A 15,666-nucleotide genomic window follows, 5' to 3' on the forward strand; every position below is an offset into this window, starting at 1 on the left:
ACAGACTTCCAGGTTGGGAATTACTTTCTCGAAACTCTAAAAGCATCATCCCATCATTATCTTCCAGTCACTGTTCCTGCCACTCTGATTCCTGATCTTTTGAATACAGCCTGCGTTCTCTCTTAAACAAAAAATTCTTTTCCCCAAGTGCTTTAAAACTTCATGATGATATTTCTTCTCTTTCCCCAGACATTACACTGTGGAAATGAAGCCTTTCTTCCATCATTTCCTCCCTTCTCTGATGTCCCATTTTGGAATACCCTTATTCAGGGGTTGGTCCCTCCAGTACCTGTCTTCTGCTTCCTGTCTTCCATTTATCTCCTCCTTCTGGGAGAGTTACCTGTTAAACGTCTGCCCAGCTCTAAGTTAGTTCCGCATGGTCTCTTCTGCTCCCTTTGTTTGAGCTATGTGCCTCTGGGGACCCTCGGCTATATCTCTATTTCGGACTGGAAGCAGTGAGGGCTGGGTGTGGGAGCCCAAGGAAGCCATCATCACCACCTAGGGCCTTCCTCTTGGGAGCCAGGGAGGGGAGGAGGGGAGACAGGCTCCTCACCATTCAGTATTCAAACACTCCCCGACTCCTTCTGCTTCCAAAACAGTGGCAGTGAAAGCTGCTCCAGAGAGTAAGCTCCCTACCTTCTGACAGAGGAAGAGCAGCAGCACTTCTGGCCTTTGCAGGCTGTGAAAAGGCCCAGGGAACTACCCTCCCCTGAACTCTCATAGTAGCCTCCTGGTCTTACCCCCAGTTTCCCACCTTCAGAAATGTCCAGTGCTTCCAAGTTCTGAGACAGTCTAGTGATCCAAGCAGTTGAGCATTTAATTAGAAGTTGCCCTGTTCTTTTTCTTACCAGGCTAATTCCTATTTGTTTGTCAAGACTTAGTTTAGGGACCATCTCCCCATAGACTTTGGCTCTATGAATTTAGGAACAGAGGTTTACAAATGAAAAATCTCGCTCTGTTCTCTTCTACCATTTTGGTGGCTATGTGTGTGCACTCAAGTCGCTTCAGTCCTGTCTGACTCTTTGCGACCCCATGGACTGCAGCCTGCCAGGCTCCTCTGTCCACCGGATTCTCCAGGCAAGAATACTGGAGTGGGTTGTCATACCCTCCTCTAGTGATGGTAGTCACTTTTAAAGATAAATTCTATTACCTTGTCTGTAAACATTACAAAAAATTTACTTTTTTCTTACTTTGTCTGGAACCAGCTTTATGAAGAAAAGCCAAGAATATCATGGAGACTAGTTTAAAAAAATTCACACATGTTCTCAGTTAAGCAGCAATCCAGCCACAAAACAAGATCTCAAAATGCAGGCTATATATAAACAGCAAACTATTTCAAAACATGCCCTCCATGATGTATATATGCATAAAGGCAGTTATTTTGAATCTTTTCTCAACTTTCAAAAATTCTTTTGAAGGCCTTCCCTGGCGGCTCAGTGGTAAAGAATCCACCTGCGAGTACAGGAGACGTGGGTTCAATTCCTAACCCAGGAGGATCCCACATGCCTTGGGGCAGCGGGGCCCACACACAACTGCTGGGTCCACATGCTATGACTACCGAAGCCCGCCAGCCCTGGAGCCTGCTCCACAAGTAGAGGGGCCACTGCACGACGAGAGGCTCGTGCGCCGCAACTAGAGAAAAAGCCCTCGCAGTGGCGAAGACCCAGCACAGACAAAAAGAAATTAACAAATTAAAGAAAAACCTCTCAGAACGTCTGGTATCACTATTTCAGAGAATCTCGTTTCAGTGTTTCTCTTCAAACAACAAATCCACACAGAGTCTGATGCGTTAGTTAACTGGCATCACAGTCTTCACTCTTCACCTGTGTGCCTTCTGTTCACTTTGTCAAGGCAACCTGTGCAGAGTACTGCTTTTAGAATTTCAGGAACCAACCTAGCACCGCCTCCTCATAAAGCATTCCCTGACCATTCCGGTCAAGAGCGCTAACTGTTCACTTCAGGTTATCATACATCTTTCTCTCCTTCTTCATTCCACTCATCCAAGTACATAACATGTCACGGGCTATGCTGAGAACGTATGGGTCACAGCTGACATTATACTGTTGCACTGTGAGCTGCCATTGCTTCGTGTTCTTCTTTACTCAGATACCGATAATCTTAAAAGCAGGAATTTCCTCACTATACAGAACTGCAAAGAAGTGACAATACGATCAATTTCCACAATGAAAAAAAATATTCTTTTAATTGATTTAAACAGTAACATAAGTAGGGTAGAGGTAAGTTTAGACAATAAAAGCAAAATACCTCATCCTTATGGCTTCCCTTGTGGCGCAGCAGTAAAGAATCCGCCTGCCCACCCAGGAGACATGGGTTTGATTCCTGGATCGGGAAGATCCCCTGGTTTAGGAAATGGCAACCCACTCCAGTATCCTTGCCTGAGAAATCCCATGGACAGAAGGAGCCTGGCGCGCTACAATCCATGGGGTTGCAAAAGAGTCGGACATGACTTAGCAACTGAACAAAAACCAACTCATCCGTAAGAATTGTTTAATATGCGTATAAACTACACTTTCTTAGCAGTGCATTATTGCCATAAAAGTGTCAAGTAAAGGCTGTCTCATACTTGTTTCCCAAGTCGAAAAACACATTTTAGCCACTGACCTGTTATTCTCAGGTTCAGACTGGGGTGAACCCCGATGATGATTTATAAGCCTTGTTGAGTAAGTATTTGCTACTTCTGAAAGATGTCCTCGTGGAACACCTTCCTTAACGGGAGTAAAGGTTTGACTTGACACAGGGGTTTTTGGAAACAGGAGTTCGGCATGAATCTGTTGAAGGAAAAAAAAACTGATCTTAAGAAGAGATTTTAAAATGTGTCCTGTCCCAAACACAAAGTACTTTTTCCCCGTTCCCTAAACCAGAGGCACTGAGAACTATCCTAACCACGTGAGCTTGTGCTGTGTACACTGCACCAGGGAGCGACAAAGAGCCAAGTCCAGCCTGCAAGTCAGTCAAGACTGGTTTCGCATTTTTAAACGCATGAACAAAACAAAGAATGAATACGCCACGGAGACTGTATGTGGGGTCCACAGAGCCTAAAATACCACCTGGACTTTTACAGAAAGATCTGTTGACCTCGGATTATATAGAGAGCTTACACAGATACGTAATAAAAACATTTTTCCAAGAGAAAGAAACATAAATATAAAGGAAGATAAAGTCACAAAGACACTGCCTTTAAAAAACCTAAGCCCACTATTCTTTTTCTCCCAGTTCTGTTCTCACTCTCAAACCCTCAGCCTTTATATAAGAAAACATTTCAATGTATTGATAAGCATACATATACCAATGCAGCAGCCCACAACTTCCTATATAAGAAGTACAACTACCTACTTAACACACCAAAAAAAAGCTCACCACCATTAAGCAAGATAGGGCTATGGGATTAAGAGAGGCAAATTACTATATATAAAAGAGACAAGCAATAAGGATATATTATTGAACAGCACAGGAAACTATAGCCATTGTTTTGTAGTCACTTTTATTGGAGTATTATCTGTAAAAATTCTGAATCACATGCTGCACACCAGAAACTAATATTACAAAATAAACTATACTTTCAATTAAAAAAAGAGAGAGAACAGGAGGGAGGGTCAATGATGTAGCTTTGGTCTAAGTCAGTACTAGAATGCAGCCCCCTGGGTGTTCCTATTAATTTTTCCTTGACTGTCTACCTAACGAGAAGATTCTTAAAAGAACATCTGTCTTTCCCCAGATGCCCAACTTAAGAATAAATTGAACCATCTGAGTGAAGTTGTTGGGTTAGGAAGGCAGGGTTGGGAAAGAGGGTAAGAAGTGGGTACAAGAAGAGAGAGAATGTGAACTCAATGAACAAGATTGCTTCAATCTGCTATATAACTCCTAAGTTTAAAGTTGAGTACTAAGTTAATCACCACCCAATCCAGGACACAGCTGTAACATGGAAGGCCTCATTACCCGAGGGGCTGTTTCCAGTTGTCTGATCCTGAACTTTTCCCTGTCTCTTAAAAAAAAAAAGAGAGAGAGAAAAAAGAAAAAGAAAAATGAACAAATTTAAATTTACTTCATTTTCCAGTTGTTTTCCAATGACATACTTGCCACTTCTACTAAGTCACTAAGACAGGTAGGTACACTGAACTCTGCTTCAGTGTCCTTATAATCAGGGCTGAGCCCTAGGCAGGTAGGTGCTTTCTACCTCTTATCTCAGTAACACCCTAATGTCTTCCAATCTTGCTTCAAACTTTATCTTCAAGAATAGTGCACTATAAATCTTCATGAACTCGACCTTCCACGAGCAGTACATAAGCCTAATGTTCCCCGTGGCTCACTGCTGTTCCCAGCTTCTCTCTGCACCTCTATTCTCCATTAGGTCCATTCACATTATTTACTCTGGTTAAGCTGAACAAACCATTGCTCTCCACCCAACAAATCCCATTGCTCTCCACCCAACAAATTCCACCCATCAGGAATTTTCCTGATCCATGTCCCCAGCCAAAGGAATTTATCCTTATGGGCTTCTTCACAGGACAGAGTCAGGCCTTTTACAGGAGTCGTCAACTTCACACTGGTAACGACACACGTTTCACCTTCTCTGTTAAAAGGGCTGTATTCACTTCTGATTCATTGGTGTTTCGCCCAAAAAGACAAAACTATACCACATATGCAAAGTATCTTGTAGACAGGACAGCAATAACCAGCAGGTATCCACAGCATAAACTTAAAAAGCACTTGATGGTATACACTCCACACCTTGGAGTCATCTTTTGTGGCTATACTGCTGTCTCTCAGAGACGCACTGACTGATGCTGCAGACAAAGCACTGCGGATGATCTGGGTTTTATCCTCCCACATACATTAATATAACACTCACTTCTTTTTGTAGGTTTTCTCGTAAGTGGGATGCACCACATCTTCATCTTCAGGTTCTTCTGGAACGTCACAATTTCTAGTCAGAAAAATCACATGGGAATAACACGTCACCAGTGCCTATTCATACATCTTGAACAGTAGTTTCTGCCTTTCCAAAAAAGGGTACTACCAACTATATGGTACCTGAACTGTGGGTCAGGGTTATTGGAGCAATACCATTTTTCTGGAAGTTGATCTATCCCATCTGGTAATTTTCGCCACTTTAGACAGGAATCACATTGAACCCATGTCTGATCAGGACGTTTCCTGTAACAAAATAACAGCTCAATGTTAACATGGAAATACGGACCTAAGTATTAGGGCCTCCTTAGTGGCTCAGACGGTAAAGTGTCTGTCTGCAGTGCAGGAGACCTGGGTTTGACCCCTGGGTTGGGAAGATCCACTGGAGAAGGAAATGGCAGCCCACTTCAGTAATGCCTGGAAAATCCCATGGACCAGGAGCCTGGTAGGTTATCGTCCATGGGGTCACAAAGAGTAGGACATGACTGAACGACTTCACTTTCACCGACCTAAGTACTTCACTGGACTTTCCACTGGACTTTCTCCCGCAAAATTCTATTAATTCTGTCCCTGAAAATTCCGTAACATAACTACTTTGGTGGACAATTAGTTTTTAAAAACAATTCTGGCTACTATTGAAGTGACAGACTAATTTAAACAAAGTGATTTAAATGTCTTGTTTAATAGCACATTATTAATTTTTTTCTATAGTAAGAACTCAAAAACCTAAGAAAATACTACAAATGACTTACTCCGAAATTCATATTAAGTTAGCATCTGTAGTGTCAAATCCAATATACTTCTTAGCACAATAACAACTCAAGTACAGAAAACAGGCAAGTTGTGTTATTGCAGTTTAAGCAATTTTCATAACTGTATTACATTTTACCCTCTACTATAGCATATCTCTGAACAACTTAAATTTGCGTATTTCTTTAGTTCATAAAATAAGGCTTTCACATTTTTATCATTCAAAAATTACTATGATCCTGCAAAGAATTTACGTAGACTCATTTAACATACAAATAATTCACCTTAACGCTAGTAACTTTTAAAATCTAGTTTTAAAAAATACATTTAAATGGTTTTATAGAAACTTCAAACAATCCAAAATTTTATAGAGTAAATATAAACCCCTTGTTTCAGGAGGTTATTATTGCTTACTTCTTTAATCCTGGTAGAAATTTTCTATGCTTATAAAAGTATGCATATGTATGTGGACAATAAAAAACCTACACAATGGAAAAATTAAGACACTGAGTTGCATCCTTTTTGTTTTCCGTTATCTATCTTGGACATCCTTCCATCAGTACACAGAGTTATTATTCATTCAGAGGGCTTATGTGTTTCACTGTGGAGCACTATTATCTTTTCATTCTTACAACTCTACGAGGTAAAGACTATTACTGTTCCCATTTTACAAATGACAAAATAGAAGCTTGTAAGAGGTCAAATAACATGTTCAATGTCACACAGCTACTTAAGCAAGAACTACAATGTAATCTGAAATCTGGCTTTAGGCTCTCGATCCTATTACACAAGACCAGAGATTTTCAAACTATGAGATACAACCTATTAGTGGATCATGAAGTCACTTTAGTGGGTCAAGATGAGCATTTTTAAATAAAATAAGTGTTATCAACACTAATAATACAGGTAAATACTGTTTCAAGAATCTTTTGTGTATAAATGCATATGTTCATCTTACAGTATGCTGATTTGAGCTGTGGGACTTATTTCTTACCATGAATTAGATTCCAAAGTTTATGAACACTGTACAACCGCCAGCCCTCCAATACCATATCCTGATATTAAAGTCAATAATTTTTTAAATGTACTTACTGAATATCAACTGGCAAGTTTAGAGGATATTCTGCATGTTTTTTCACCTTCATTTCATTCCAGTAATCATTCAGCTTATCTCCTAGTGCTGTTATTGTTAACCTCAAAAAGAAGTAAATTATAAAATCAATTCAAGAAAAAAAAATGATAAAGATTAAATCTCTGTCAAACACAAAGAAAGCATAAGCAACCTAGTATTTATTGATCATGTGAACACTAGGGAGTGGGGAGGGCAGAGTGGAAGGTTCTCCAAAATGTTCAGTTAAGTAACACTCAGAGTCATGGCAATCTTCTAAGTATCTTTAAAAGTTCATAGAACGGAGCCAGGGTCACCAGGAATAAGACAGAAAATACTAGTACTTCAGGTCCTCTGCTGAGAAAGTATGCTGCCAACCAACCCACTAACTACTTTCTGAATCTCAACCCGGTGGCCCTTCCGGAGGAGCTCCAGCTGTGCTCTCAGGCCACCCTCTTTGCTCCAGCAGCAGAGACTGTTCCAGCCTACACACACCCCTGGGCAGAGACAGGTTTCCTCTAAGGACAACTCAGCCCCACATCTCCTGCCAACAGCAGGCCATGTCTACAGACAGAGACTGATCGGGCCTTCTGGCAAGCTCCCTGCCACGGCAGGTACTGTGTTCCTGTGTCGGTCACAACCTCTACCGGGATCTGAACCTCTGACTGCTGGGACTGGGAACCCTCTCCTAGTTCCTTTACTGTCTACTCTTTTTCAACCCAGAGGTAACAGTTGTATTTTTGCTCCTGACAGTTCTGGACAAGCTACTGTCCTTTTTAACCCTTTGAGCAATCACCTTCTACTACTGTGGTTAACAGCTCCTTATATTTTCTTTGTTTAAACAACAGAGGTAGCTGTAGTCTCAGGACTATACTCTGAATGATATAGTTACTGATTTTCTCTATCATGTGTTTCCTAATTTGCTGATTCTGCTATTATTCCTTTCCTTCCACTTTATTTGTTCTTTATTTATAAGAAGTTTGCATTCTATTCTGTAATATATGCTCATTAGGACAGCTGTTGGTGGTTCCTAAATTTACAAGTAAAATTGATGATCATATTTACTTTATGGCTTCTAATCCTTCTTAGAAGATAGGAGTATTTCTGTCTAAAGTACAGAGGACTAAACTTTCTTGATGTTCCCATCCAAGATGGAAATTTCTAGATTTTATACTACACAAAAAAATGTTACCAAGAAAGCATGAACTTCTTCTATTTAGTACAAATCTCAGAAATATTTCATTAGTAAAGACAGAGGAGAATATATTTCTATTTGCGATGGAGTAGAATATAATTCCTAGGGTGGAAAACAATGATTACATGTGTTTTCTAGGTAAGCCTCCCACAAAAGAAAAACAAATTTAGCTTAGAAAAAGTTAAGGAAGTATTTCCAAAATAAATTGTAAAAGTCAGTCATCAATCATTTTAATAGGTAACATACCTGTATTCATTAGTATAATCGAAATCTTGTTTATTATGAGTTGGTTTTAGGAAATAGCAGTCTATAATCCCCACTACTCCAACACCCATGTTGTTTGCCTGAAAAAGAAAATGAAATTGGCATTTTAAACATTAGATATGATACTCCTGCACTGCAGGCGGATTCTTTACCACCTGAGCCACAAGGGAAGCGCTTCATGATGCTCAAAACAATTATTCCTTCACCAAAATTTAAGAACTTTATGAAACATTTTCCTATATAATCTCATGATTCTTATGACATTTAGACTGAATAACAGTATCTGGAGTGTAACTTACTTCTGGGGGAGATAATTCCTAAAAATGTAATAGCTTTCCTCCAAAACCACTTCCACTGTCAAGCATTCACTTAAGACAAGTATTATCATTCCCAGTTTTATACAAGGGGAAAAAACCCCTCTCTACTGGGATGCAGTATCTTAGCAGGCAGAAACCACAACTAACTCCTTCCTATATCAGGGCCTAGCAAAGGCTCTGGCACATTAATATTCCATACGTTTGCTAGATAGAAATTAAAGTCATTTATCCAAAGTTACATATTCAGTTGCTAATTGTGATGAAATAAAAACTTTAAATTCAACTGACATAATTTATTTTTTAAACCTGCTAGCTAAAATATTGAACTCAACATATCTGAATCATATTCTGATTATCTATATGTGATCAACATGTGTATTTTATTCGTAAGTGTAGCTGAGTCTAAGTACAATGATAAAAAGTAAAATACTGACACATAAAAAGAAAATTTTCATAGATACAGCTATAGTCAAAACCATAAAAACCTAATCACAATGTGACTCTACTAAAAGCCATCTGTGGTTCCTCATTTCATACAAGTTGTAAATCACAGCACCCTTCACTTATAGTTCTTTTTTTTTTTTTCACTTATAGTTCTTTTCATGTTGTTTCTGGCCTTACCTTCCTCTCTCCCCATTACTGCATTCCCAATTACCATCTGGTCCAAAGTGAAGTGAAAGTCACTCAGTCGTGTCTGACTCTTCGAGACCCCATGGATTATACAGTCTATGGAAGTCTCCAGGCCAGAATACTGGAGTGGATAGCCTATCCCTTCTCCAGGAGATCTTTCTAACCCAGGGATCGAACCCAGGTCTCTCACACTGCAGGGGATTCTTTAACATTGCTGGGTAGATTCTTTAACAGCTGAACCACCAGGGAAGCCCATCTGGTCCAAATAATCCCTTTAAGGTTGCCATTCTCTCAGAAGCCTCTTTCTTTTCCTTTGCAGACCTTCTTTTCTGGACCTAGAAAACTCTTGTTAGACCTTCCAAAACAGTAAATTAACTCAGTCTCCTCTCAATCACCACTTTCTCCAAGAAGCCCATTCTGATGCTCCAAGTGAAAGTGAAAGTTGGTCAGTCATGTCCAACTCTTTGTGACCCCATGGACTATACAGTCCCTGGAATTCTCCAGGCCAGAATACTGGAGTGGATAGCCTATCCCTTCTCCAATGGATCTTCCAGACCCAGGAATCAAACCGGGGTCTCCTGCACTGCAGGCGGATTCTTTACCAACTGAGCTATCAGGGAAGCCTGATGCTCCAAGGAGATACCATATTCCCCTCAGCAAAAAGAGCTCTGGGGGCATGTGTATCTTTTCCTTTTTTTCTGCTGACATCTAGCACGGCAAATCATACCAAATACTTAATAAATTGTTTACTGAATCCAAATACTGGACCAGTTCATCTTCTGGTACAGAAAAACATTAAAAGTTGGCTGTAAAAGCTTATTTCTTTATGAGGTCAAACTTAACCAAAAATAACACAAATTTAGCTGGGCTAGAAAAATGAGCTACACATCTTACTTATGTCAAATTCATTAAAAGAAAAAAAAATGTGGATTTTGTAGCAGACCCTATTGGTTTTTTTGAATCCCAATTTGAAAAACTGAAGTATAGCTGATTAACAACACTATGCTAGTTTCAGGTATATGACACATCCAATATTTTTAATTATACTCCATTTAAAGTTACTATTAAATATTGGCTACATTTCCTCTGCTGTACAATACATCCTTATAGCTTATTTTATACATAGTAGTCTGCCTCTTAATCCCCTGCCTCATCTCTCCCCACCACCCTGTGCCCACTGGTAATCACTAGTTTCTTCTCCATATTTGAGTCTATTTCTGTTTCATCACATTTATTGAGTTGTTTATTTTTTTGATTCCACACGTAAATGATAATACAGTCTTTTGTCTTTTTCTAATACATTTCACTAAGCATAATACTCTTCAGGTCCATCTACACTGTTGCAAAGAATTCAGAGTAAAATAAAATGAGCAGAAAATGAAAATCATGGAACTGGAAAACAAAATATGCCTGGACTTAAAATCTTTTTAACACAGCTGAATTTTAGAATTTAACACTAAATTCGTAGCACACACACATCAAAAAAACCTTTCTGTGGAAACATGTAAAAGATAAACAGACTGACACAGTAGGCAATGTTCATCATCCTAAACTGAACTCTACAAAAATGAAAGTGGTTTAGGAGGAAAATTCTAACATATTTAGGAACTAACTCCAGAAAAGTAAATCACCTATCAGATACTATTTTTTAGGCTACTGCAGCAACAATGAATTAAAATCGATCAATTTTATTCTCATATAAAATAATCCAGGATCCTTATCCAAGTGTAGCGACAAGATATGAATCTGTGCCTGAGAGCCACACTCATCTTTAGATCTAAGGCAAGCTACATATGAGCCCCAATTTCCTCATCTGTAAAACAGAGAAAATGCTCTGTCCTCCTTGTAAGATTATTCAAGACCAAATTAGAAAATAATACACAAGTGCTCTACGGTCAAGCCCCACACCAATGCTGTTAAAAACACTGATATTAGAAGTTGAGGCAAAGGCAGGGGGCTTCCATGGTGGTCCAGTGGCTAAGACTCCGCACTCTCAATGCATGGGGCCTGGGTTCGATCCCTGTTCAGGGACCTGGATCCCACGTGCCGCAACTAAAGATCCTATATGCCACAACGAAGAAATCCCACAACTAAGAAACGGAGCAGCCAAATAAATACATATTTTAAGACAAATAAATAAAAATCATTAGGCAAAAAGCACATTATTTCATGTTTGACCCGAAACATGTTATCCTAACTTTTACAAAAGATTCAGACATTTTCAGATATAAGCTTACCTTTAACTGACATCCAACTTTTTCATAAGCTTTGATGAGTCTATTTCTGTGATACATCATTATTCCGTAATGATCTTTATTTCTGCAATTGAATCCAAAAGTAATTCTCACAGTTTTATTAGTCTTAAATGTTAAGGATTTCTGAACACACCATCTCACTTTCTTTAATTCATCCTCTCTATTTCATAGAGTTCAACGGTGCATAAAAAAGGGCAAAGTTGGACAGCATTAGAATCTGTTGTCAGGATAAAAAGAGAAGTGGGGAAGGGAAATACACTTGATCTCTCTCTCTCTATATATATATACACACAGCATCGTAACAAAGTAAAGGATACTAAAAACTTGGGTCGATAAATATCACGTTCAATGTAGGCAAGACTCTTCGAAACTAGCTGGGTCTTTACTTTCTGTCCACGCAAGATGATCTGCATCCGTGGCTTTAGATATAATATACTGCAGTAAGCCTGCAAAGACACACAACAACTGACTGTCGTTTCTGAATAATTACCAATGCATTTGTTCAACATTACTTAATATGTTTTTAAAAAGAAAGCTACCACAGTGCTTTGACAATAAAATACTAACTCTTCAATAAAATACTACAGACTATAAAGGTGCTGTAGTTAGTATTGGATTACTGTATTAAAAACAAGCTCAATATACTGGAGCCAGTAAAAAGGGTTTACAGAAAACAATCAACTGACCCACATAGATGCTGATAAGTTATGTGGAAAAAAGTTTAAAAAGAGCATGTATGGTATAATCTCATTTTACCAGATGACCAGTGCAAGTCCAATGCATGAAGCAGGGCACTCCAAGTCGGTGCTCTGGGACAAACCAGAGAGGGGGGTGGAGGGGGGGGGAATAAATGTGCACCCGTGGCTGATTCATGTTGATATATGGCAAAAACCAATTAAAATAAATAAATAAATTTGTAAAAAATGTCTATATATACAAAAAAGGACCTATATTTTCTGACTCTGCTGTCAAAACATATATTGTTATTGTAATTTTAAACCATCAATAAATTTTACTTGTGCAGAAATAAGCAAAAATCTAATATAAACAAAGGGGACTATTGTAAGTTTGAAAAGAAAAAGAAATGCAGCAGTATTTAACGGGAGTGGACAGACAACACTTTTTCCATATGGAACTGTAACAATCAGCAGTCATCCAAATGTGCTTTCAATTCTTTTATTTTTTAGTACCCTGACTGGGACCGAACCTGAACAATCAGTTTGAAAGCACCGAGTCCTAACCACTGCGCTGTGAGGGTACATGTGTTTTTAATTCTTAATGCATCAGAGCTTAGATACTTGAGAGTAGTAACCAAACTTAGCATCTTAAAACATGTTAGAATATGATCTCTTGTGCCTGCCTGCAAGCTATCAGAAGTCTCTAAAGGAAATGAAGTGAACAACTCAATAAGGATATATTAATATGAAAAATTCAATACGAAACTAAAATTTGAACATTTCTCTCACTTTTTTCCTCCTGACTCCTGATTTCAAAAGTAGTGTTTTGTCACTTATAAAATTTATTACCGATATTTTAAGACATTTTACTTTGTGGTATACTAAAACTATTCCATCTGCTCTGGCTGTTTCTGGATATTCTTGAGAAAGGCTTTCTTAACCACTAAGATACTTCCCTATCACACTGGGGTAAGGCAAGAAATAGGAACATCTGCCATTGTAATTGCTGAAATCTCAGAACAAGTTACATAGTAAAGCTGTCAATGTTAAATGTTAGCCTTAGCTTGGGTTGTGAGATAATTTTAATACAAAAAAAGGGAATGGGGCAAGTCTCTGGAGGTCTAGTAGTTAGGACTCTGCACTTCCACTGCAGGGGGCACGGAAGGCCTGTAGTTCCTGGCTTGGGAACGAAGATCTGACACGCCATGATGTGGTTGACCAAAAGGGAAAAAGGAGGGGGGCGGGGAGAGTCAGTATTGCATGTCTCACAGTGACTAAGAAACAGTAGTATTATCATATCAACATTATTATATTGAGATATTAATTCTTTCAATCTTAAAAGCATATTTCACTTTAAGGTCAAATCTGACATATATTTACCACAAAATTATATTAATGCACATTTTCTGTAGGCTATATGTAAAATTGCTTTAGAGTACCGATTAATGCATGTATTCTAGAATATTTTAATTTTTAAAAAGGACAATTTGGTATTTTGATTGAATTAACCAATATGGTCACCAGGGCATCTTGATTCAATATTCCCAATTCAAATAATTAATCACACAGTAAAAGAACTTTTACAACCACTGTAGACCTGATGACTTTGCAATTTAAAAACTTTTCTAAGAAAATAAAACAGCCAATGAGCATGACAAATTTAATACACTGTTTCATGTCTGAGACACTTTCATTTAGAGATTTCTGGCAGCATTTATAACACAAGTGGATAATGTAATTTCCATCATTTGATGGTTTTCTCACTTCCACAGAGAGCAGAATACGCACCCTCAGGGAATAGTCACTCTCAGGGGCAATTTGGTCCATCCTTTCCTGCTTCTTGTACCCTTTCTTCCCTGCTGTCTCATCTAAATCTTCTGGGATTCTGATGTCATATTTATCCTTATCAAAATCAAACTCTGTTGCACTTTTGTAGCTGTAAAAAAAGTTTTTAAAGAGCTAAATATTAACTCCACCATAAGAGAAGCAAGCAAGTAACCTTTAGTTAACAAAACAAAGCACAAACAAATACATGGTAAGAGTCAAGATCTGAGGAGTTGGAGGGAGGAAGGAAGACAAGGAGTCCAGGAAGGTGCAGAAACTGTATTTACTCTCATGTTACCAGTGGGAATGTCAAATGAGAGAGCCACATTCTGATAGCATCCTAAAAAACTAAACAAGCAACTGCCATATGATCCAGCAATTACACTCCTGGGCATTTATCCAATAAAATGATGACCATATTCCCACAAAAACCTCTCTGCACTTATTTCACAGCTTTATTTGTAGTAACTGAAAATCGTAAACAACTAGATTGGTAAACACACTGTGGTCCAAGCATACAATGCAATACTACTGCTCAGCTAGAAAAAGGGAGCAAGCAGACACACGCAAGAACCTGAATCTTCAGAAAATTAAGCTGAATGAAAAAAGCCAATCCTAAAAGGTTTCACACTACATGATTCCAGTTATATAATAATATTCTTTAAAATGACAAAGACATAGAAATGGAAAAACATGTTAGCAGTTGGCAGGGATTAAGGAAGGAGTGGGTGTGGATATAAAAGGGTTCTTGAGTTGATGAAAATGTCCTTACTGTATCAATGTCAGTATCAACAGTACTATCTTAGTACAGTGTTCCAAGATGTTACCACTGGGGGGAACCTGGGGAAGGAGTACCTGAGATTTCTTACAACTACACAGGAGTCTGCAAGTACCTCAAAATTCAGTTTAAAAAAAAAAATGGGGGTGAAGATGGGAGGGGTAGGGAAGAAAGGAAGAGAAAAGAAAAAGGGAATGCAAGAGGTCAGAAAAGCATAAGAATTAAAGGATTTTAAGATTATCACTTTTTCGGCTTAACTCCTATTGTTCAACAGATCAATTAGATCTCTCAATATTATACACTCACCCTAAAGTTCATAGCTTCATTTGGAAAGGATTTTATCCTCAGAAACATTTAGCAACACAGAAGTCTCATCTATATTACTTTTCTCAACAGATGCTGAATCATGCTTAGCTTTATGTAATAAACCAAAAGGATTTTTCTAACTTTACCAAGTTGGGACCTGTTGGCTGGGCTTTATCTTGTCATGTCTTTTTTTTTTGAGGAGAGGGATGGTATAACCAAGAGCAAAAAAAAAACAGTGCTATGTAGATAGAGTGGCAGGGCCAGGAAATTTATTTATAATAATATAAAATTATCTCAAATTGAAGCCAAAGAAGCCTCAATGAAACACTCTTGGGAAAAGGTAAATCATTAAATATGCCACAAAATGAGGACCTTCCAATACATTTCTACTCGGTGTAACAATGGATGAACATAATGAAATTACTCCATGCACTTTACTTCCCAAATGGTTAACCAGCTGAGGGTTACCGTTTCATTTACCTTCTGAGATTCCAAATGATGATCCTGGTTCCCTTCTTGCCTATGATAGCATCAAGTTCTGCCAGTAACTGCTGTTCCTTAGAAAATAGAGAATGTTCCAGAATTGCAGCAAGGCTTGCTTTTGATTCTGTTGAATCTAATACCTGTCGTATA

At 38.5% G+C, this 15,666-nt stretch overlaps 1 protein-coding gene across 5 annotated transcripts in view; it reads right to left on the reverse strand.

Moving 5' to 3' along the window:
- The window catches only part of MORC3 (MORC family CW-type zinc finger 3), a 44,112-nt gene that overhangs the window by 11,133 nt on the left and 17,313 nt on the right, over positions 1-15,666 (reverse strand). For 3 of the 5 annotated variants that reach the window (XM_086412547.1, XM_086412394.1, XM_086412474.1), the window contains exons 5-14: positions 15,514-15,661; positions 13,914-14,061; positions 11,766-11,894; positions 11,431-11,553; positions 8,229-8,326; positions 6,772-6,873; positions 5,053-5,175; positions 4,871-4,945; positions 3,958-4,003; positions 2,623-2,789 (exon numbers count right to left, since the gene is read on the reverse strand). In XM_086412547.1, the coding sequence (XP_086268673.1) occupies positions 2,623-2,789; positions 3,958-4,003; positions 4,871-4,945; positions 5,053-5,175; positions 6,772-6,873; positions 8,229-8,326; positions 11,431-11,553; positions 11,766-11,894; positions 13,914-14,061; positions 15,514-15,661 (1,159 nt within the window). The remainder of the gene's footprint in view (positions 1-2,622; positions 2,790-3,957; positions 4,004-4,870; positions 4,946-5,052; positions 5,176-6,771; positions 6,874-8,228; positions 8,327-11,430; positions 11,554-11,765; positions 11,895-13,913; positions 14,062-15,513; positions 15,662-15,666) is intronic. The other 2 variants (XR_015167835.1, XR_015167862.1) reach the window with 1 other exon arrangement.

This window comes from Bos grunniens, chromosome 1 (genome assembly GCF_055505025.1).
Source record: "Bos grunniens cultivar Pamir isolate PY7600 chromosome 1, Bosgru_T2T1.0, whole genome shotgun sequence".
NCBI classification, from domain to species: domain Eukaryota; kingdom Metazoa; phylum Chordata; class Mammalia; order Artiodactyla; family Bovidae; genus Bos; species Bos grunniens.